At 45.9% G+C, this 24,773-nt stretch overlaps 1 protein-coding gene and 1 pseudogene across 1 annotated transcript; both read right to left on the bottom strand.

Moving 5' to 3' along the window:
- Positions 1-24,693, bottom strand: LOC135378897 (zinc finger protein 99-like). Its single transcript, XM_064612063.1, has 6 exons — positions 24,629-24,693; positions 18,386-19,879; positions 15,593-15,814; positions 11,171-11,291; positions 4,757-5,092; positions 1-2,232 (listed from the first exon to the last, which is right to left on the bottom strand). Exons 2-6 carry the CDS (start codon positions 19,801-19,803, stop codon positions 1,960-1,962), a joined length of 2,370 nt encoding a protein of 789 aa, XP_064468133.1. The 5' UTR covers positions 19,804-19,879; positions 24,629-24,693; the 3' UTR covers positions 1-1,959.
- LOC135379152 (uncharacterized) lies at positions 6,970-8,587 on the bottom strand (annotated as a pseudogene).
- Positions 24,694-24,773: the final 80 nt, after the last annotated feature.

Raw genomic sequence — 24,773 nt, forward strand, 5'->3', positions numbered from 1 at the left:
TGCTACATCAAGGTTGCTATTTCATTTTCCCAAGACAGGACACGTTCAACGATACTATCCGACAGGTTCTGATCTTGCAATACAAGATGCTGGAATTTGAACGTGTCACTGCCACTCTTCAAGGTAAGCCCTGTATGGCTACAGAAACAATTTTGCAGCACAGCACATAGGAAAGCAACACTTCTTCATAGTGTGTGGAGAGGAGCTTAGCTTTGATTTTGAATGTTTTTCGATAGTGCACATCTTCTGGCACAAACAGAATGATAAAAATGTACTGCATTCGCTTGTGTAAAAATACTGTAGAGCGACAAACTTTGGACTGGTCTGATCGCCTGTCACCACAAACACAACCAGAAAAATATCAACGCCCGCGATTAGCTGCTGAATTGTTTGCAAGCAAAGCAAGTCTTCTGTTTATGTGTGCAGTAGAACCTCTGTATAGTAAACCTGCACATACTAAAGGCATAGATATACATTGTAAAGAGAGCCTGGGGTCCCAATTAAACAGCCGTAGGCACCCACACATTTTGCCCTCTATACAGTAAATGCAATTCGCTGAGAAACGGGTATGATAAAGAAAAAAAAAAATTGGAATAAAATACCCAGGTGCCTGAAAACTGAACTCTCGTGAGAGAAGACATGATTGCGGGAGACAAATAATCTGTTTGCAAGTTTACACACTCAATGAATCCACCAGTGTGCAATCTACTAGTCACTCGCAGCTTGCATGAGAACTTGGGCATGACAGTTTCAGGGCCTCAAACGGTTGGTTTGAGTGCTACAGTCAATGCACTGGAATTGTCTTTCACAGGTAATGTGCACAAAAGGTAGATAATGCTACCATATTGGAATGTAGTAATAAATAATTACAGTTACAAATCAAACTGGAAGCTAAGTATGATAGAAATTCATCTACTGATACGGTGAAGGTACTGATGTATAGTAACAACCTTTCACGGTCCGACCAGCTTACTGTAAAGAGGTTCTACGGTAATAATGTGTCGACATCCTTTTGCTTAAAACTCAGTAATTTTTACTTGCAGTACCAAGCTTGGGAAGTACAGGGTTCACGTACATGAAAGTACCGCATTTAGTCCCCTTCGTAAAGAATACCGCTGGCAGCAGACGCCAGAACTTTCATCACTCACGTACGGAGTGCTAAAAAATTTACTCAAAAATTTTTTCAGCTTCCAGATTTGTTCCAATAAATTAGGAAAGCTAAGAAACTGCCACCTTCTTAACATTTCCAATGGCCTATACTGCCTGCTAAACCTCGTATGCATGCGCAACTTAATAATTGTGTAATTAATTAATAATTGTAAATAAAAACAACATAATTTTGTAGCAGCCTACACTTTGTCACGATGTTTAACTTTGTTTCTTTAGCAATTTCCAAGCATAATATGTAGTTTTGTTCACCACTCTTAGTAAATATATGCCTTCCAAAGTTAGTTCCAAAACCCCAAAGATTCCCGTCGGCTCAAGAAAATGGCAGAACAAGATACTGACAATGTATAGGAACTAACGTTTGTTTCTTTTTTTTTTTCAAAATTTACTGGCACAAATCTGGAATCTGCTAATTTTTACATGATTTTTATACATTAATTTTTTTGCACTCCAAAAACGTTAGTGTTTGTCGTGCCAGCGGTATTCTTTACGAAGCGGAACGAAACACGGTACTTTATCTTGGTAAACCCCGTCCTGACTGGGGGCGACCTGGAGCGGTGTTGATACACAACAATGAGCTGCTTGCTGCTAGCATGCCAACTACACAACCATTTTTGCTTTGCATACTTCAACTACAATGAAAAAAAAAAGCTAATTCAGAAATAATTCTACATTTCAGGGATTAGATATGACAAACTCTCATTGTGCCCACACTGCTCTGTGCATATTAGCGACAAGCAAATGCAGTACATTTAAGACTCATTAGTGGGACCAACCGTGTCTGTCACCGCATCATGCTACACCAGCTGAGTGTGCAAGCCCCACGATCTGGCCCAGGGTGAGAGCCTCCTGGCCCGTGGGGCTGCCTCCGCAAACGCTCTCTGTTCCTCCCTGGGGTCGGGGGACGTCCCTGGCGGGTTGTTCTCTGGGGTCGAAGTGCGAGGTGAGGTGGGTGCGGTAGTTGTCCTCGTTGACTGTGCGGAACTGGCACTGCGAACAGGCAAAGAGGATCCCTCCACTCTCGTTGGGATGTTTCTTGTGCAGGTGACTCTTGTAAGTAGTGGACTGAAATTACAAGATTGATGGTCAATGAGAACTTGGCCGCAAGGTGACCTCACAGCTCATGCGTAGGGCCCGTTGTTCTCGGGTTTTGTGTTTACTGTAAATGGGTCTCATTTCAGAGCCATAAAACAGGGTAAAATCGGGCGATATTGGATGGAAAAGTAGAATTTTGGGTAGAAAAAAAAAAGAGTGCTTCTCGCATTTCAGATAGAGAGGATGCAGAACAGCTGTGATGAGTATCGAATATTCTCCAATGCCTGTATTGGTGGCTGAATTGACAGTTTTCTGAGTTCATTTGGAAGTTTCATTTGCAATTTTCCAAGTAGGCGGGTAACGAATAGTTATATGGAAGCATTTCGAGGTTTAGTATGGTTTAGTACATATGCAGTGTCGCATGTATTTTGGCCCCTCCTTCGGCAGCAACGGTAGTGCACTTTAACGCACGCAGCTTCCTGGCATTCTTGGCGTCGCTTACATTCATTTTCTTAAGAGAACAGTCCGCATCTCCCGCAGCAATGGCAGCGAATCTGAAATCTCCATACATGCGTAAATGCTTCGCAGCACGCCATTTACACGGTAATTACGTGGTGCCGGCAACACTGACAACATTACATGGAACGCACTGCGCAGACACTAGAGAGTTTCAGCAGGTCGCAAGTGCTCTAGGAAAATGATACAATAAAGGAACAGGTAAAAGAGGTTTGTGTTTTGTTTGTCGGTTTGTATGTTCCTGCCCCAGAACAGCTACTTTCCAACAATAAAGGGAACTGAATGAACTTCAAATGAATCAGGTGTTTGGCTTATCGTGTTTTAGGAACTCCTATTGTAAAGACCTTCCAATCCGCAGATACGTTTCTTATCAGCCAGGGCCACGACCTACTATATTATAACGACCATGTCACAATCAGCAACCCCTATGAGGAGCCCGTCCGCACGATCCGCCAGGAGCGCTACTCATCGGCACGACACGATTAGACGATGGAAATTTGAATTCTGAACGCGCAGAAGCGTACGTATGACTACTGTAGCAGACGACAGCGATATCTCCTATGAAAACGCGTAGAATGATGTAGGTACTGAGAAAGACAGTGCAAGATCTGCTTCTTTCTAGGCAGCTTTGCATAGCATGGTTGAAACATGTCATAACAAGCACGACCCACCCAGAGAAGTTCTAGCGTACACGGGCGACGAAGCCACAAGCAGGAACAGTAACTCGCACAAGTGGTGGAGGAAAGAACAGCCAGTAGAGGTACCCCACCACAGCTAATCCGCAACGGAAGTACCCTGCTATTCCGGCTACGTACACACCTGACAGCAGCTATACCGGATGGTATAACTGCCCCGATAGCAAACCCAGTACAGTTGAATCTCGATGATACGATCACGGATGATACAAATTTCGGGATGATACGAATTCTTTTCCGGTCCCGGCCGGGCTGCCTATTCTTCCCGTGTATTAGAGTTCGGAAGATATGAACGCGTTATCTTGCCTTTACGGATGATACGAACGCGTTATCTTGCCTTTACGGATGATACGAACGCGTTATCTTGCCTTTACGGATGATAGGAACGAGCCGAGGATGAGACAGAGGTCATTCCCCCCGTGACGCGAGAGCACGCGATTCATGCTGCTCCTCCTTTCGAAAAGGGAGGGAGATCCTCACCATGCTCGTCCCTTGCATCATGTTGCACAATGCAAGCAATGCCTCTCCCTTTGGTGGTGGTGGAGGAGACAAGACCAAATGGATCGGCCCAGAACCTTATCACCTTATCTCTGTTTTGACCCTTTACCCCTCTGGCAGCAATAAACCGTGAAGCTGTGTGACATCGCACTGGCTTGGGAAAACAGCGACCAGAACACGTGGAGGAAAACATATCGGGACAACTTCTAGCAACGTTACGCGTCACCATTCTGCAAGTTGGCTTCACCTAACGCCTGCGTGCTTTAGGAGAAGCTCGCTTTAGAACACTGTCGCGCGACTCGCGGGTGGAAGGCACGTGCTGCGCCTTTTAAGCATTTCGCGAATTTGGGCAGCACTGACCAAAAACCGAGACACAAAAGCGTTACGACCGACCTCTTTCACTGACAGTAATAGAAAATGAATAGAGCCTGAAGTTTTCGGGAAATTTTTTTTCTTCTAAATTCCGGAGGTAAAAATCGGGTAAATAAACGTGTGCACTAAATACATGCAAATTCGGGCGAGAAAACTCCCGGTATGCTAAATTCGGGGAGAAATCCTGCTCAGTTACTCAAACTAGCTGTAATGGTTTGGTACAAACGGTGATGTAACTGCATTTGCTGCCAAACAGGTAAGTTAGTGCATTCCTACAGACATCCCAGTGAGGAGAATTTGCGGGGTAAAAATCGGGTTTCACCCTAAAGGGGTGAACCTTCAATACGAATTTTTCCGAATACGAATTTCGGATTATATACGAATTTCTATATACGAATTTTTCCGCTACCCCGTGAGGTTCGTATCATCGAGATTCTGCCGTATTACAGAGTCGAAGGAACGGGCCACCTTACCTGTATGCAGGCATAGGAGCAGTAAGGACACTTGTAAGGCTTGGTCCCCGAATGGCGCATCTTGTGACGCCGCAGGGAGTTGTGGTCTGCGGTGCGGTAGTCGCAGATGTCGCAGGAGAAGGGCTTCTCCCCCGTGTGCTGCCGCTGGTGCATCTTGAGGCTGCTGCGGCACGAGGCAGCGTAGCCGCAGTAAGAGCACAGGAAGGGGCGGGCCCCTCTGTGCACCGCATCCAGGTGCAGCTGCAGGACCCGACGGTCGCCAAACCTGCGGCCGCAGATCTCGCAGGCATCCATGTGGGCGCGCGAGTGCGACTGCAGGGCCTTGGTGTGGACCACCTGCGAGGATTTTTTTTAAAAATTCCGCGTCAGCACAGTGAAGCAAACGTGATCGGGAGCGCAGTACAATTAGGGCCTGACTTTTTCGGGTTTTATTTTTGGCCAAATTCGGGGGGTAAGTATCGGGTGATATTTTTCATTTGAAAATTCGGGTGTACTCGGGTTAAATCCCGTTACGGCATATTCTGTCGTCAGGAATTCGGGTGTATTCAGGCAATTTTTTGTTGTTTAATAAAAATTTGTCTTAACATGGAACTAATGTTTAGCAATGTTATCAAACTTTATTTTAATGCACGCTTATGAGTGTGCCACGCGACCCGGATGCTTTCGGGTAGATGCGGGTTTTCGTTCGGGGGGTAAATATCGGACGGATACGGGTTTAACCCTAAAAAGTCAGGCCCTAAGTACAATGCGTCCTAAACAAAATGCTTCGTTTTAAATTTTGACAATTTTTTTTTTCTGCAGAAATGCCACGGAATGATGCAATTCACTCTTAATAATTTGTGCTCCCTCTATGATGATGATGAGCCTGTATGCGACCGTAGTGTCTTCCACATGAACGACGACGGAAAGTCCGATTCAACCACACACTTTCAACGCTTAATTCCGACTCTCTGAGTGGTACCCGCAGCATTCTTTTTCCAATGTTGGTGTACTGTCTACGCACGTGGCCTTTAATCATGCACGCCTGACGGTACGATCGTGTTACGTGTGGGACATGTTAGATCCCCGAACTGACTGTACCAACTGATGCAATGGTTTGTAGTACCAGTCGTACTTCGAGGATACTGGGAAACGGCGCTGACCTTGGACGCGCGCATCACATGGCGTGTTCCTTCTCCCCTTGCATGCAGGAAAGGAGAAAGAGAAAGGGTAGGGTGAGCATGCACGTGCATTCAGAGGATGCCGAAAACCACAGAGAACGACTTTTGATTTTTCAATGGCTTCTGTTTGTGCACAGTAAGTCTAGGCACTGCGATGTCATGTTGCACCTCAGCAATAAAACAGTGTGGGATCGCACTCGGGGGTACAGAAATGCTAGATTCTACGAGGACGAAAGTATGCTGTTCTGCAATGTGTGTGCCAGTTCTGTCGACCATCGACGCAAATCTACCATCGATGACCACATAATAAGGAACAGACACCACATAAACCCTGCCCAGATGAAGAGAAGGCAGGAAGAGACGCATCAAAGTGGAAGTGCCGTTACATGTTAAGTTTATCTGCATTCAAACGTGTTTTGGCCACGTTTGCAGAATGCCGTGGAATTTGCAGTTTTTTCCTGCGGACAGCCGTGTATTCCTAGGGTTCTTCGTTTTCAGGTTATGGGGACATGCTCCTCAAACACACATTTTTGTCAATTTTCATGTTAACTGACTAATAATTTCACAGTTTATAGATCTTAATCTCATCTTTTCAAATCTAACATTAGATTCCACCTCGGTTGCTTTGCTTATTTCCTGCAGGTCATTCATTTAAAAACGGAGGTATTTTTGTGCACTTAGTTGTCATCACTGTACACATAAAGACGCATTACAAAATGTGTCATTTTACTCCTTATGATCCGTTAAATGCAAAGAGGTACAAATGTTGTCTGCACAAAGTGTTTCTGAATATAAAAGATGTAAAACTCACCAGAATCTATTTTTTGTTGGAAAAGGTTCTTCTAAATTTGAATGACTTTAGTCATCATATGTTCAAACGAAACTGATGTTCATATTCTCCACATTCTCAAACATTCTCCATATACTGGAGCACAATCATGCCAAATTTCATTGTGATGTGATGACATTAAGTGCAAGAACTTTGATGCACAAACTACGAAGTTGCACAAATTATAGAAAAAAAAAAGATAAATGCACTTGAAAGTTTCAATTTTAGTGTTTACTACATGAAAATTGACCAAAATTTACAAAATTATGTGAGTAAGCAGTCCTGGTTGCTACACAATGACGAGCTTTAAAATTCTCCGGCGGCATACATTGGCCCCGAGCAGTGTCCTCAGTGCGAGCTTTCTTCACCGTACAGCGGCGATGAGACCTTGACTCTGCTGTCTGTTTTCGTGACATGCTTTCGATGCACTTTTTGTCACGTGCATCACTCAGTCTGATCAGTTCCTCATATGCAAGGACACCCAAAACCCAGTGTGCCCCCAGTTGAACCACAACACAGCAACCGCATTGGCCGTCTCTACAACGATGTGTGAAGCAAACCTCGTCCTTGGGCGAAGCGTCCAAATTTTGGTATTTAGTGATTCAGCAGCATTTTGCGTCTTGCCTTGCACACACCTGGACAGCAGCTTTTCATCTGTGAGCGTCTGGCAGATCGGAAGTATTGCCTTGGCCTGGGAACTTGTCAAGATGGCGTGACTTGGGCCTAAGGCTTGGGCTCTTAGATGCCTGCACCACGAGGATTCTCCTTCTGGAGAATACTTGTGGCTATTATCTGCATCAGTGGAGCTTGAATGGAAGTAGGAGGCCCATACTGTGCAGAACATTCTACAGTCGCCGTCCGATTTTTCAGACTCGGCGGGGATCACGCAAAAGTCCGAATAATCGAGCAGTCCGAAAAAAAGAATTTCGCTTCAAAATAAACTTTACTAAGGCCTAGTAGGCTGGAAAATTTGTCAATGCTTTCCTAACGCACTTCCAGCTCTGCCTGATGACATCAGCTTCTATTTCACGAAGCGACATTTCGTCACTGTAAGTACACTGACAGAGGCACGCCGTCATCAAGTCCGCAAGTCGGCTTCACCTAACGCATGCGTGCTGTCGGTGAAGCTCGCTATACAGCGCAGTCGCGGGCGGACAGCACGTGCTGGGCCTTTAGCCAAAAACAAAGACGCAAAAGCGTTACGACAGACCTCTTCTACTCAGAGGAATGCAAAATGAACAATCATCACTGCCTATTTTTTTGCCTCAATATTTTAGTTGGTTGATTTCTTTTGATACGAATTTCGGATGATATCAATATTTTCCGTCACCCCAAGAGAGAAATTCGCTGGTTGGGCAAACAAAGTCCGAAATATCGAGCGACGGAGCTGTACGGCGTCCGAAATTTTAGACGTTCTTATACATCAACTCTATGGGACCCGAGGCCGTTCCGCGAACGAGTCCGAACAATCGAGCATGTCCGAAAAATCGGGGTCCAAAAAATCGGTCGGCGACTGTATGTACAGTGCCTCTGTTGCTTGTGATAGCAAGCTGAAAGTATGTTTGGAGTCTATGAACAGTGTTTGTTGTCTTTTAGCTTTTCACAATGCGGGAGCGGTATCTTAAGTTTACGGAGTGTGGTTCCAAGTCGCTTTGCCACATGGTTCCTGCAGTCTTCTTTCATGATAGGGGTTTCAGCATAGATTTTAGCTGCTGAAATTGCCATATGAGCTTTGCCGTCCCCGTCACTGAGGGATGTTGCGAAGCGGAGGGGTGTGTCATAGGAAGACATCCGCTGCCACATTCTCATTGCGGCCTCTGTCTCCATGGCGTGGGACGAGCAATGTGGTTTTTTTTTTTTTTTTTTCACAAACAGGTGAGTGAAAAGCTTGCCATACCTCCTCCTCCTCTTCATTGTCGCATGCTTTGCGCCTGCTGCAACCCAGGCAGTAATTGGAGAGGACTTCAAAGTCCAAGCAAAGCTTTGTGTCCACAGAAATTGCTGTGCCCACCCCAATTATGTGCCCACCACTCTTGCGCCCGTCTCTTCTGCCACGTACCGTCGAACATGACAGCCAGGTCAGTGCGGTCCAGTTGATCAGCAGCCATTTTCAGCAGCCTTCTTCAATGGAAAGTTGACACTATCCGCACGCTGGGCATGCTGCGCCGGTGGCAAGGTTTCTCGTTGCAGTCAGCTCACAAACCAAAACACTCGCACGTTCATCGGCACTCCTCGCTTCTCTTTCAAACATGCTAATTTTCTTCTCCGATGCACTCACAAACTGCTCATTGCCGCCGATATCACTTGAGGAACTCGACTCCGATGTGCCAGCCCTGTTGCAGTTAGTGTTAGTGGCAGCAGACGAACTCCCCTGCGCAGTAGGCTTTCTCTTGCCTTGCCCGCCGGCGTGCCCCAAAGTTGTGGATCGTGCGGAACTTTCGAGCACGAAAGTCGCGCTTTGGGTTGTTGTCCATCACAAAGAACACAGAAAAAGAGTAAAATAAGCACTTGTTTCTCTTGCGAAGAGCACTGTGACTGTGAAACAGGATGAGAGCACAAACAGGAAGCACACGGCTCACAGCTAGTGGGAGGGAGAGTTTCACACCACGTGATTTAAAGAGCCATTGGTTGACACTGTCCGCAGGCGGGAAAAGCTTGTGTTTTTTAATATTTCTCCTTGAGATAGGAGACCACCGAAGGACGATTCAGAGAGAAGAAGGCTCACTCCTCCTGCACAAAGTGGCGCCTTGGCGGGAAACGCCGCTATTCAAAATGTTGTGAATGCGCTCGGAAATTGATCTAATTTTACGCTTTTACGACTGCCCTGGCACGTTTCAAGACCGCTTCACTAATTTTGTGTCAGTTTTAGTACTTTTTGACAAAAGAAACTAGGGATTATGGATAGAGCAATAGAGGTTTTAGGGTTTCACCCAATTCTTTCCCGAATTTCCACCCCTAATTGAAGGTTGAATCTTTAGGGTGAAACCAGATTTTTACCCGGCAAATTCCCCTCATTGGGATGTCTGTAGGAATGCACTAACTTATTTGTTTGGCAGCAAATGCAGTTACATCATCGTTTGTACAAAATCACTACAGTTAGTTTGAGTAACTGATCCCGATTTCTCCCCAAACTTAGCATACTAGAAGTTTTTTCACCCGAATTCGCATGAATTTACTGCACATGTTTATTTACCTGATTTTTACCCCCCAAATTTAGAAAAAAATATTTCCCAAAAACTTCAGGCTCTAATTATGGATGATAAAACCACCAAAAACCCAAAGAGTCATTTTTTAAATGAAAATCACATTTTTTTTACCCGCATCTCCCCTGAAACCTAATTTTTCACGACAGTTCCCCGAAACAGGTTTTCAAGAATTCGGCTGAAACCCGATATCTACCCGAAATCCTCACGGTCCTTCAGCCTGTTGTTCTCGGTAAACTATCAGAAAAGTGAATCATAATAGTAGCAAAGAAAGCTATTTGTGACAACCTACTTGTCCTCCTTTTATAGTCACCTCCTACAGGAGTCAAAGGCAAGCCTTTGTGGAACTTGTGCAAGTGTTTGAATCCCGCTGTCATTCACTGCCCCAGCTCGGAGCGGAAATATAAAGATTCTTGTTTCTCGTACCACGGTCACACCAGTGGCCTGTTTCTTATGCCTTTCGTTTCACCCGAAAATTCCCCGGTGACGCATCAAACAGAGATCACAGTGCCCGATTTCTCCCTGAATTCTCGCGCGTAAATACCACCAGGCTTTTTCCCGCACGAATTTGAAAAATTATAAAACATGAAAACGAAGAACCCTACGAATTCCCCAATGTAGTCCAGCGAAAAAAATTAATTTTCCACCGCAGAGAGCAACGCACGAGGCGCTACGTTGCTGGATAAAAACTGGGCGTCTTATACGTGAGTAAATACAGTATTTGTGACGTGTCCTGGACGACGCAGTCGGTTCCATTTCACGTATCACCTACCATTCATTGTCGGGAGAGTCTAAATTTACATCCTCACGGAATATTCCAGTGGAAGGAAAAGCGAAAACACTGCTCACAGAACCGAAGTTCCGTCTCGTGCTATGTTGAGCATTCACACGGTCGTGGCATCTATCGGGAGTGGCATTTAGCAGGCGACACTGTCAGCGTGTTTTCCTGTCGTCTGCTATGGAATATCTTGTGGCTGTGTAGCGGGATATTCCCCACGGTTAGCAGTGTACGCGAAGACACGTTTCTTTTTCGCTTTTCGCATCTTCCTCTTCTGGGGGAATATCGCTCGCGTGAATACACGGTTACACTCTCGAAACCCTGGGATTTGGCGTCGCAAAATTAAGGTATTTTGCGACATGAAAATGCCAGGACCAGAACCATACGTCGAAGCGTATAAGAAAAAAAAAATGTTTGAAGTCAAGTTACACAGCATGTGCATACCTTGTGGTTCCTCAGCTGCTTCACAGTCTTGAACCCCTTGCCACAAGTGTCGCAGAGGAAGGGTCTCTCGTCTCCATGGATACGCTTGTGCAAGTTCTCCAGCTTGCTCAGGCTGTACGTCCTGCATTTCATGGAAGGACACACAGTGAATAAAGAAATACGGCAAAGTAAGCGCACGGCGTGAGTTATACAGTGGAATTTGACCTCCGGGCTCCTCATGCACACAATAAGGTGGAAAACATGGTCCGTAGTATTTTTTTCTGTCATACCAGGATGCTTTGAATGACAGACTGCAGGTTCAAACCTGGACGAAAATGCCAGCAACTTGGCGGCAGGGGACAGCCAAGCCCGTATAATTGGTCGGCTACTGTACACCAGTTGAGCGTGTGAGCCAAGGCTCGAGAACAGAGGTTGCACGGCAGCTTTTAGGAATCGCTCTTCCAGTAAAAAAAACTCCTATGCATAACAAGACTGCATTTTCGGGATACTTTTTGCAATGTATAATTAGAGCCTGAAGTTTTAGGGTTTAACCCGATTCCCCCTGGAATTTGCACCCCGGATTGAAGGTTGCCTCTTTAGGGTGAAGGCCGATTTTTACCTGGCAAATTGCCCTCGCTGAGACGTCCTTAGGAATGCACACTAACTTGTTTGGCAGCAAATGCACCTGCATCACCGCTTGTGCCATACCAGTACTGTTAGTTTGAGTAACTGCGCCTGATTTCTCCCTGAATTTAGCATACTGGGAGCTTTTCCACCTGAATTTGCGTGAATTTAGCGCACACATTTATTTGCCCGATTTTTACTTCCCGAAATTTATTTTAAAAAATATTTCCTGAAAGCTTCAGGCTCCATGTATAACATACGCGTTATAGGCAGGAAAATATGGTAAATGCACGCTTCTAAAAATTTTCCAAACAACCTGCAAATCTCTGTGAATTCTGATTTCCCGATAGTAGGTAACATTACCCAGAGCTCTGGCACCTCTTCCTAGCACCAGCGAGAGTGTCTTCGCTCTTAACCCAACATTTGAAGCCTGCCAGTAGCAGCTCTGAAGAATGAGACGGAAATCCATATTTGGGGAGCAATGTTGTTAGATGCACTGCAGATAGTGCATCATACGTAACCTTGATGGTTTTGGGTTTTATGTTATTTGAAAACTGGGGGGGGGATAAAAATGGGGTTTTATTTCAAGTGCCATTAAAACCGGGCAAAATTAGGCAATATCGGGTGGGCAATAAAAAGAAGAACACTTCATACATTTTATACGAACACTACAGGTTTTCCCGGTGATTTTAATCCAAGCGCCATCGAAATTAATCACTTGCCATGCAAACTTTATGGGGCATGGATTAATTTAGCTGGAACTTGGATTAAAATCGCCGGGAAAACCCGTAGATTCCGAACAGCAGTGTGTTGAATGTGCAGTGCCTAGCGTTTCTGCAGTGTCCATATTGGTGGCTTAATTGGCACTCTGCCAAGTTAGCTTTTATTTGCGTGTGGGGGGGGGGGGGGGGGGGAGAGGTCGGGTTTTATTTTGAACGGATACTGTCAGAACAGTCGGTGAAAAAATTGCTGCACATCGTGGTCGGTGCGTAACACCAGTGATGGCCACTACCGACTTCTAGAGTAGTTTAACTATAACTACTAACTACTTCACAATGGAGTAGTTTAACTAGTAGTTCAACTACTTTTCAGAGGAGTAGTAAAAACTACTTCTTTAACTACTGCAATGTATTTTAACTACATCTATAACTACTTAACCTTGTCCATCAACACCAATCCCTTGTAGTGTTCTTGGACACCTAAATATGAATCACGAGCAATGACAAACTTTGGCTCAAGCCATTGCTACGATCGTAAAATACAATGCTTGCGGCTGGATTCTTTCTGTGCCTACTCGATAAACTAAGGTTGCAGAATTATTTTACAGCAAATGAGGCTTCACTAGACCAGTAAAGCTTGCGGCAAAATCTGAAGTAGTTGGCGCCTGCAGTAACCTAACTACTGTAGTTAACTACTCAAAATTGTAGTTTAACTAGTAGTTGCCACTATATTTCTGCAAGTAGTTGATAACTACTTTTTAACTACAATCAGGTAGTTTAACTAGTAGTTTAACTACATGTTGTTAACTACTGGCCATCACTGCGTAACACCCACGGTATACCTGCCATCAACTTTGTTTCATTCTCGCGTGACAAATTATGCCTCAAAATAAGTGAGCAATCAAACCGAAACAGAAACGTTACAAAGGCGTTAAGTCACCCTGCACGGAGCGGACATGTAGTATACTACGCCGGTCATAGCCGCTGTGTTACATTGCAAAACCGAACTATAGACGAAGATTCGGGATTAGATCACTCAGACACAGATGGAAAGAAACGGGGGTCACCTGCTTTCCTAAGAGTTAGGAAACAGCCCAGGAATGATATGACTAATGCACGGTGACATTGGCTGACCAGAGAAAGAAAAAGAAGTACAGTGGAACCTCGTTAATACGTACCCGCTTAAGCCGTAATAAGCAGAAGTTGCGCTGAATCCCCGTTGCGACTCCCATTGAAACCAATGTATTTGTTACCCGCTTTTAAGCCGTAGCTGCTCGCAGCCTCAATATCGGTTAATGCGTACTTCTCGTCCTGAAACAGTCCGTGCAGAACAAAAAAAAACTAGTTCCTTCCGGTGCCAGAAACAAAGATTTGAAAGTTCGTGGCTCCTCCAGAGACGGGGTGACGCCAATACGTCACTCCTGCGAGGAGGAGAGGTCATTCTCCCGCAGAGTGGAGAGGGCAAGTAGGCTCCTCCCCTCCACCCCTCCTATAGTTTCGTCGTTTTGTTTCTCTCTTCTTTCTCACTTGTGTTGGCTTGTGGGACAGCGTCATGCCACCGTGTCCTGAACACCAAGGAGAAACTGGACAACATCCATACCATCGATCAGTTTTGCCAGAAAACGGGGACTTCTTGAACAGCTCGCCCGTTATGTTTGTGGATTTGAAGCCGCGATCATTGCTGCAAGGCCGCGTCGGTACGAAGCGAAAATAACGAACCATCTTGTTGCAAAGTGAATAAATGGTGATATCTATCCCGATTTTGTCGAACGTGTTCCATTTTTCTTCCATTAGGCAGGCACGTGGACTTGTATTTTGAGTTTTTGGTTAAGCCGTACTACCGCTTAGTACGCATTTTTTTCGCGGCCCCGTCAGGTACACATTAACGAGGTTTCACTGTACGTACTTCCATCGACACTCGGTGGGAGCCAGAGTTTTCCGAATTTAAAAAAGGTGTTTGTACGATTCCACCTTCGTTTTCAAAAGTGGAATATTTCGCTAACTGTGTTCAGCTCATGTAAATGGTAATACCGCAAGCTTGAAATCCATTTGGCTGCAAAGTCGCCCTCTCAGTGAAGATGATCGGGATTTAATCCCACAATACGAGGCGATAGTCACACATCTTCAAACTAGAAATTAACTTTACTATACTTCCACTTCACATATAGAAACGATATTGTGAGAGACTACAGCATGATGCACGTGGATTGCAATGGCATAAACTCTGCAAGATTCCGAAGAGACGAGATCTAGTCCACAGTGACACTCAAACTACGGTAAAACCCGCAGATACCGATGTCGCGTATAACGATATCCCTTGTAAAACGATGGTTCATGATTTTACTGTCAAAATGTAGATTGTTTCTATGGGGAAACGACCCGCGTACAGCGATGGAAACCGCGGTTCCGAGTGCTCGTATAACGATGTTGGACGCAGTCCCGTGCGCATAACCTCGCCGCAATTTTCGCCGCGATAAGATACAGTCGAATCTCGATGATACGAATCTCGCGGGGTAGCGGAAAAAATTAGTATCGTCCAAAATTCGCATCAAAAGAATTAAACCAAAATAAAAATTGAGGCAAGAAAATAGACAGCGACTGTTCATTTCCCAATACTGTCAGTGAAATAAGTAGGTGGTAACGCTTTTGTGTCTCCGTATTTGGCCAATGCTGCTCAAATTCGCGAGATCATTCCAAAGGCCTAGCACATGCTTTCTACCCGCGGGTCGCGCGACAGTGTTCTAAAGTGAGCTTCTCCTAAACCACGCAGGCGTTAGGTGAAGCAGAATGGTGACATATAGTGTGGCCAGAAGTTGTCCTGCTATGTCCCCAGGTTCCCTCCACGAGTTCTGGTCGCTGTTTTCCCAAGCCAGCGCGATGTCACACAGCTTCAAGTTTTTTTTTTTAGCATCTCTTTCTTTTTCTTTTACTACACGCGGGGTGGCGCGCAACTTTTCGGGGACGCGCTATTTACGTCAGCCCTCGTTTAACGATGTACCCCGTATAACGATGGAATTCGCAATTACCGTGAATATACGCGGGTTTCACTGTACACGAGTAATGTACAAGCGACCGGGCTGCAACCGGACAACAGACTCACCTGAAGTTGCACTGGTCGCAGGCGTGCAGCTCCATGTCACAGTAGTGCAACCTCCACAGGTGGCTGGCCATCGATCTCCAGTACTGGGTGCGGGCACCACATTCGGGGCACACAAACGCCTGCTCCTGGTCGTCTTCCTCCGCCCCCGTACGGTGGCACCGCCTGTGGTACTCGAGGTTGGAAAATTCTCGGTAACGTACGTTGCACCCTTTGAACTCGCAGCTGCAAAATTGAGACCAGAAAAAAATTTCAGTACAGGGTGAATTTAGTCGTAATTCCACACTTTCATAAAGGTAATAAAAAAATGCAAGACGGGGATCACTCTGCCTCGAAGCAGCGCGGAAGTCATTTTTAATACCCTGTTTTCTCCCTGTAAAACTGTTAAAGGGACTATGAAATTTCCCGAACCCCCATACTTTTTTTTTATGGAAACTGTTCTTCCCGCAGAGAAACTAATATGCCACAAATTTTTCCGGACAAAATCGCTCCACTCTGCGAGGAGCGCGCGCTGGAAATGTCTCTTCCGTGTTCCTCCTCTCCCGCGCATATTTCCCTGTCGATGGTGTAACTGTACGGACCGCACTTCGGTTCCCTGTTACGTCACCGGTGTTGCACAATGGCAAGTAATGCCGCGAGCTCGCGCTGTGGCTGCCGCCACTGCCGAAATCTGCCGATCGCGCGAAAGCTGCTGTCATGGAGATTTCCACTCCCGCATACACGGGATCCTACGGCGCATGCTCCTGGTGGGATTCCTCGGCTCGGCATCACGTCACGATGACGTGTTGCTGAGCCGGCCGTGGTCGCGTCAAGTTGCCCGTTGTGTCTCCGCTCGGCAGCTCGCTACGGCGCAGCGCCAGCTGTCCTCCCTTCGCCGCTCCGTTTAAATTCGCTCCCAAGAAATCCGCTCGCGCGACGAAGGTAAAATTTCGGTTCTAGACTCAGAAAAATGTCTTCTTTCGAACGAAACAAAGAAAAAAATCGTTTCATAGTCCCTTTAAGTAGGTCAGTAAGATGCACCATGACAAGTAATTCACACCACAGAGGCATAATTATTGCAGAAATTGAATTTAAAGTATGCCGCAAAAAGCAACCGTGTGCAACGGTGGTGGTGAGCAGTACCAGCCTGGGACCTGCCTGGGACCTCATGCCAGACTTGTACGTATTTGGAGTATCGTATTTAAAAAATACTGTATTTTAAATACAATCTGCGGTATTTTGGTACTCTACTCAATACTTTTTGTTTTGTGTATTTGTACTCTATTTAAAATACATTTTACGGTATTTTCTACTCAATACTCTAATTACATATTTTGGATCTCCCTCTCAGACTTTCCGTGTCCCGTCTTTCCACTATCTTGCTCGTTCAGTGGAAATTTCCTGAGTCCCTCGGACCCGGACATTGGCCCTTCTTGGAAGTCTCCATTTAGAGATATTGCCCCGTGTGTACTAATCCTTGGCCAGTCAGGGTTCTATTACGTGTGCCCTGACATGGTGATGCCGAATTCTGACCTCGCTGAGCAGGGAACGTGCTAGAAGTTTGCTTTGTTCTCGGTCGCATATACTTAGTGGAGTTATGTGGTATCTCTCTGTCATCTTTTTGGGACTTGTGTTTAGATGACTCCTATCACACAGCGGCGGTCAGCGTAGTGCGCGGGGTTTAGGTGATTCATGTCATGTAGCGGCGACTTGTCGCACTGACCACTGACTGGTAACTTTTTGCGTTCAAGGATAAATAGTATCTTAATTGTATTTCAAATACTTTTTCAAGTATTTTGTACTCTATCTTAATTGCATTAATGTTCATGTATTTATACTCTATCTTAATTGCATAATGTTCATGTATTTATACTCTATCTTAATTGCATTAATGTTCATGTATTTATACTCTATCTTAATTACATTCTAGCGTTAGTATTTATTATCTTATCTTAAATACATTTTTGAGTAATTTTTTTTCTAGGAAACAAATTGCACACATCAAAACCTTTCGTGCTATGCAGTAAAATAACGCACACACTTTCATCAGACATCTCAACCTGAAAATTTTTTGGAATGCCCTCTGTAAACTTTGTAGACAGATAGCAAATTCTGTGATGTTTCATTGCAACTTTTTTTTCCTTTTTTGCAAACGTTGTTGTCCTGTAGAAACAGAACTTAAAATCGAGCAAAATCTCACCCTACTACTACTAAACTATCTAAATGCGTGTATTACTAAACATACCCAGTGTTTAAACAGACATTGTTGGACGTAAATGAAAACGATCTAAGTGAAAGTGCGTTGCACTCCTTCGCAGGAAACTCAATGTGTAACTCAACTGCTCACGCGCGCTGCACCTGCGTAGTGCTCTTTTGTGTCCGCAGTAACTTGTTAGTAACTCGTTCTATTTTTCGAGTAAATCCGTAACTGAGAGTTACACCTCAGGCTGAAGAACTTCGTTATTAACTTAGTTACATTTTTCACGCGGTAACTAAACTCGTAACGAGTTCCTTTTGACGGGTAACTTCTCGATCTATGCTTTTAACATCATCAAACGTAAACGATTCGTTGTAGTACCTTCCCTCGTTAACTATCTACATCGTTAACACATAAAACGAACACTTTGCTTTTTCTGGACACTGCAGATACGAGCTCTTTCTCTTCTAACACACTTCTCCACCCTCTCCCATCTTAACCTTCCTATTTTCGTCACCCGATTCTCCTTGTCCTCTCCCTCTGATCTCCCTCTCTCTCGGCTTAGTATTTTTTCCCGCCAATACCGGCAACCCTGATGGCGATGTGCCGATGTGACTTACATGAAGCTCCCCTGCTCCCTGTTCACCTTCTTCCTCCAGGCCTTCTGCGACGACGACATCTGCACCTTGTTCCCTTTCGCCGGACTCTTCTTCGCGGAGGCGTCGACGGCGGGCGTTCCCTTCTGCGCCCCTCGGCCCTCCGCCGCCTTCCCCACCACTTCGACGGCGGCGGTGACGGCAACGTTTGGCAGACTCTTCTCCTGCAGGGGTGTCGGGGCGCGCACTTCGTCGGGCTTGTTGGCGTAGATCCACTCCAGCCGGACTTTCTTGGACTTGGCCTTGTGGACGAGGGTCAGGTGCTGGCAACACTCGTCCAGAGTGAAGAATCCGCGCCGGCACTTCCCGCACAGGAAGCGCTTCTCGGTGGAACGCGTTGCATGAACCGGCTTTTCGGCTTGACTAGAAGATACCTGCGGAGTCGGAGCAGGTTCGGACCGCTCCGACGCCGGACCGTGCGACGCGCGGACGTGGCGCACGACCTCCTCGCGGTTCAGGTTGAGAAATGAGCAGGATCTGCAACGGTAGCACGTCACCTGCTCGACTAGACTCAAAACGGGATCTTCGACTCCGGAGCTCCGCTGGACGTCGGAGGACGCGCTCTTCTCCGGAAACTGCAGCGGCGGCGCGTTCTCCTGGATGAGCTCGCCCGATTTCTCCAGCGACGAGAGAGCGTCGGCGACGAGGTCCCCGAGATTTTGATCCGAGGCCAGCGCGCCGTTCGGAATGTTGAGTTGCGGAATGGCGGAGTTTGAGTATTGATGCTCGAGCGTCGAGTAGAGCGACGCAATGTCCAACATGCTGTCCACCTGGACTAGGGGCTGGAGCTGATTCTCGATCGACGCCAGACTGTCGGCGAGCGGAGGCTCCGACACTAGGTGCGACAGGGCCGCCTCCGAGTACGCCATCGAAGTCTCTGTGTGGTACAGGGCCTGTTGGATCTGCTGGGCCTGCTTCGCGCCCCTGCCGGAGTACTCCGCGTGGCTGGAGTCGGAGTACGTCGTCGGAGTCATTAACGGGTTCCCCCCGTACGCGCCCTGGTTGGAGAGCGCCATCATCCTCATGCTGCTCCGACTGGAGCCCATGGAAGGTCGGAGCTCTGACACCGGGGGCAGGGCGCCGGTCGCGGGGCGCACGGGGTTTCCGGACGACGACGACGTGATCCCCAGTATCCCGTTGGGCAGCCACGTCGGAATGGGCGCGGTGCACAGGGAGGCAGACGACGTCTGCTGACTGTAGGTGAGGAGCGGGGCCTGAGAGGGAATGTTGCTGTGACTGGAGGTGGAAGACTGTTCCAGAGATGGAAGGCACTCGAGGAGCTGAGGGTGGGTGACGTGACTAGAGGTGTCGGCATGGTGGCTGAGCAACAGGTCGTGGCCAACTGCAGCAGCACCGAAGTTCAGGTGCTGCTGGCCCAACATGGCGGGGCAGGGGTGAACCGGTTCTTCGGCGCCGGTTCCAGTAGTTCGGGGGATCACAACCCCATTAGTGGAAGACCTGGAATTGTTTAAAAATGATGGTAAGTTATACGTTGAGGAGGGCGGGCCAATTCATGCCCACACACCACAAGTGCAAGAAGATGTAGAGCAGGTAGGTTTAGTAACATGGTAACAAGCACGAAGAAACACGGACGGACGGACGGACGGACGGACGGACGGACGGACGGACGGACAGTGGATGCGTCTGGCTCTCAAACGTGTCATCCGTCCGTCCGTGTTTCTTCACGTTTGTTACCATGACACACCACAAGATGTCTGTGATTGGCTCATGATCTATTCACAGGTTGCGGCGTGTGAATGGTGAAGCTATGGCAGCGCAACCTGGTTGCTGAAGTTGGTGGAGGAAGCGTCTGACGAGCTATCCCTCCACGAACTTCATGCTCAACCCGGCGATCACTTGGCTGCTTAAAATACGAATGGCAAAACTGCATCCCTGAGTACGCGTAAGCAGCCTTTTGCGCGATTGGATGCAAATGATGATAATGATGCTTTCTTGCGCCATCTTACGAGCACGGGTGGAACTACGACATGTCGAGAGGCCAAGTGGCTCATGGAGACAGCTCACGGTGCAAAAGGAACCAGCTTGGTGCAATTTTTATTGCACACAACCGTTGCTGGAGTGAGCTCACCGATGAAGTTGCACCGTATGGATAAGCCCTTATGCAGGTGCGTGGGGTGTCTGAGATACAACGTAGTGCAACTATAGTAGTGCACTATAGCAGTGCACTATAGTAGTGCACTATACTGTAGTGCAACTATGTTCTAAAAACTATGTATCATATTTCAAACACACCCGTAGAAGACGATGTACTTGGAGCAAGTTTGCATGTTTTTACAGGAGTCCAGAACGCCATCTCAAAAAAAAAAAAGATTTTGTTTGTGACACACTAGGAAAGGATGTGGCTTGACTTGACAACTAACAAAAAAATTTCTCCGTACACAAAATTTTCGTTTAAAAAAATGCACTCAAGAAGTGTCGAAACTGAGTCAAGTCACAGTGACAAAGTACGTGACAAAGTACCTGACGTAACGCAGTATTTCCTTTTATTTAAAATCATGATTTAAAAAAAATACCAGAACATCGACACGAACATTCCTGCTCAAATCACTTTGCAGAGTGGAACGAGGAGGAGGAGCAAGAAAAATGTCACCAGTGATGTCATCACGGTCCCAAAAGTGATCGCAATCAGGATCAGTGCATTCTATTTGTTTGTCTGTTTGTTTTTCTTTGTTTCATTTCTCTTCCAGTACTCTGTGTAGCAGACGACGTTTCTGTAAACGAATTAGCAGGCCCTACTGTGACCTGGGCAACTAATTACGAGCATTACCACCGTTGCGGGCAGTCGCAATTTTTAATATCAAATTCTGCTACATTTACACATTTGTCAAATAAATCACTCGGCATAATGCATTTTAATAGGCAGGTGAACGGCTCGCTTTTAAAAAAAGTGAGCGAAGCACTTTCTGAGATTATTTAAAGCAAACATAGAACACAGTCGTAGTTGCGTTGACAGAACACGCGGATCTGCTTGGCGAATCTGTCTGCTTGGCACTGCCCCACTTTTAAATATACAGACAACATTCTTCACTGGTTAAAATATACCTCTGGGACAGCAGCCCTTCAGCAGTCTCAGATAATCGGAAGAGAAACAATCCCCTGTACCTCTCGCATTAACGTTCGTCTTGTTCTTCTGTGTCCTTGCGTCTTGCGCACTGGTAGTATAGTATGCCCAACTTCTACATCAAGTTTGACAACAACGTGAATTGCATGGTTTTACATTGAGAAGCGGAAATGACTACGAGTGTTGCCACAGCAATCGTTCCGTAATCAGCCACCTATTATTGCGGCACAATTTCATTTACGAGGGCACTGTAAGCGCATCCAGATAGCAAGCCCTATTTGCAAATATGGGCATTGAAAGTGAACACGAAAGCACTGATTTTCTGAGGCTGGAACAACATAGAAGGGACAAATACATACAAAGCATATTTCATCGTTAATTTCTTAGGTAATTTGAGGCTTTGTATGTTGTCCTTTTGTTTGTCCTTTCTATGTTGTTCCAGCCTCAAAAAATCAGTTCTTTCATGTTCAACAATTGCCGCCTGCGTCGATCCCGCCGTATGAATGTGTGTGAGTGAGCAAAAATATGTAAGAGTGAAAAGAGGATGAGTGAGAGTGAGTGACTGGTTTGTCCCTTCAGAAGACGCACCCTTGGAAAGTCGCTGAGAAGGCGTGTTAGCTTAGCTCAATTGGTAGAGCCCTGGACCGGCAATCCAGAAGATGTGGGTTCGAGTCCTACAGCTGGCTAACCTTTTCAGTGACTTTCGTCTTTCATTGAAAGTGAGTTTTGTGCTTTTTTTTTTCTTTTATGGCCAATCAAAACTTGCTTTCTGGATACCTCTCGCACGAAGGTCTTTCAAATCTTGGAGAGACTGGCCGCAGGGCAGTGTTGTCTGTTCACAGTGACAAATTTGTTCCCCGTAGACAGGATGTGGTGCTGTTTGTGAGCACTCTCTGGCCGCACCTGAACTGTTTAGGTGCCTGGGCCGACTTCAAGAGGAACTGTGCCGACGTTAGCCTTGAAAGTCTTCGGAAAACTCGGGGAACACTTCATGCAGCACAGCCGGCAGTAGGTATTCCAGCCAGAGTTCGAGGAAGTAACTCCTTACCGTAACTACCGTAAAAAAGTTCCTTTTTTTGGTAACTTGTAACTTAACTCTGTACTTTTGCGCCGTGGTAACTCTCAGAGGAACTCGTTACTTTTTCAGGTAACTTTGCCAAAGTACGTTAAGTTCCAAGTTACTTTTAATTCGCCTTTCACTCACGTCCACATATTTTCTTGCTTTCTCTCCGGTTCCTTCATGACATTTTTTGCCACAAAACGTGATATTCAATCAATGACAGTATGTTATTCAGGAAGTAAGAACCGCTGCCATTGAAATGAAACTGAACCATTGTGCGCCTACAGGGAGTAAGATGCAAAGCGTTCGAATAGACCTCAACCAGAGAAACGTCATCACAACGTTGGTAGATAGACTGAAAGCGAAACAAATCTGAAGGAGAGGGCCGGGATCCACGAACGGGCACTTGTTCGCTGCCTCCCATTGAAAGAAAAGTAGGACCGAGGGTCGCGTCCCTCTAAGGGACCATATAGTAATCCCCTCAAGACCGTGGCTTTCGGGCGCAACCTTGTTCACTTCTAGCTTCGAGCGTAGTTCAACTCTACCAAATTTGTGGCGCTGTCGAACACTATGACGTCATTTGTTTACAAACAGGTCTATTGTTGAACATATAAACGAAGACGATGTATGCATGTTGCACTCCTCTGCAGGCCACTCAAGGTCTAACTCAACTGCTCACGCGCACTGCACCTGCATAATACTATTTTGTGTCCGAAGTAACTTGGAAGTAACTCGTTCTTTTTTTTAAGTAACTCAGTAACTGCGAGTTACATTTCAGGCTGAAGAACTTCGTTATTAACTTAGTTACATTTTTCACACAGTAACTTAACTTGTAACGAGTTCTTTTTGACGGGTAACTTCTCAATCTGTGATTCAAGCGCACAACCTTGGCTACCATCAACGAGCGGATGCCTTTGCTCACTCAGCCATGCTGATGGTCATGAGTGAATGAACATTTCACTATAGTCGTAAAACAGATGATTTTTAGGGAAGGGGGGGGGGGGGGGGTCTTACCCCACCATCAAACTGCTGGCGTTAAATAACTATAGAATTCTGCTCTCTAAATATGACACTATGCTTTTGTTGCACAAAATTTAACCGATATAATGCAAAAAAACTGATATAATATACCATTTAAAGTTGTGAAACATTTCATAATCACTTCATCATTTCAAACAACAATGACTAAAGGTCCGAAGCTCTCGTTTGCTGACAAAATTTTGTCATTGTGCTTTAGCCACACAGTAAATTAGTGACACAGTATAAATGTGTTTGTTTTTTTTCTTAATTCTCCACCGATAAAACTTCGATCAACAACGACGAGGTAACGCACACCAAGCCATGCTTCACGTTAACTTTTTCTGCCAACGTTTTTTTACTGAAATCTGGCTCTGCTGTGAAATGTGCATGTAACATGCTCCAGTACTTCGTTTCTTTGAAAGATATCGTTAATTATTTCCCAAACAATGTCCGTCGACATCGTCATGATAACGACACATTAACAACACTGCGCTTTTATAGCCGCGTTGTCTATTATTAAACGCACAACCCGATGCAAAGGGCGATGACAGTTCAGGCTCCACGGCGCAGTATCTACAGGACCGCCGTAAATAAAAGCACTTCTTTAGAAACCGCGATTCACACTAACGTGTGCTAACGTTCATGACAGCGGCACCGCGACGTTGAGTTCCCGGCATGAACTCGTGTTCCAAATTCTGCCAGCTTTGAAAAGGGTTGCTGCACATATCTGCGTGATATTCGCAACATTATTTTGCAAAGGTTCTGCTATGTTGTGTATTGTGGCAGACGACACTCGTTTGCCGCCAAATCGCACGTGACACATCAGTTTCCAAACAATCCGGGAAAACTATGCAGTTGGGATTAAAGCCCCACGTAGGCCTCCCGCAGAGGCTACCCTGCTCGACCGATACAACTCGGCCACATCTGAAACTACAGCAACCGCCAAGCGTTACTGTCTCGACGTAATGAACGTTACAATGAGTAATATATAGCCGTGATTTAACGTAATACAGGAATAATAATGGGAAAATGACACAAAATTTACCTATAGACTCTACCAAGGCCACCATCATGCTTTGTACCTGGTGTAGTTGGAAAGCGTTTAATTGGTTGTACGCAGTATTTGACAGCGAATAGGATTTTGAACTTTTGGCGCGTTTTCAAACGGTTCGACGCCGTTGGTTCGTTGC

The sequence above is a fragment of the Ornithodoros turicata genome, chromosome 1 (assembly GCF_037126465.1).
Source record: "Ornithodoros turicata isolate Travis chromosome 1, ASM3712646v1, whole genome shotgun sequence".
NCBI lineage: Eukaryota > Metazoa > Arthropoda > Arachnida > Ixodida > Argasidae > Ornithodoros > Ornithodoros turicata.

Excerpts from the sequence above, each read along its gene's own strand:
- LOC135378897 (XM_064612063.1), bottom strand. The coding sequence starts at position 19,803 with ATGTTGGGCCAGCAGCACCTGAACTTCGGTGCTGCTGCAGTTGGCCAC. Across the intron at positions 11,292-15,592 it reads TGCGACCAGTGCAACTTCAG|GACGTACAGCCTGAGCAAGC; the intron begins GTGAGTCTGTTG and ends CATGAAATGCAG. Across the intron at positions 2,233-4,756 it reads GCTCCTATGCCTGCATACAG|TCCACTACTTACAAGAGTCA; the intron begins GTAAGGTGGCCC and ends TTGTAATTTCAG.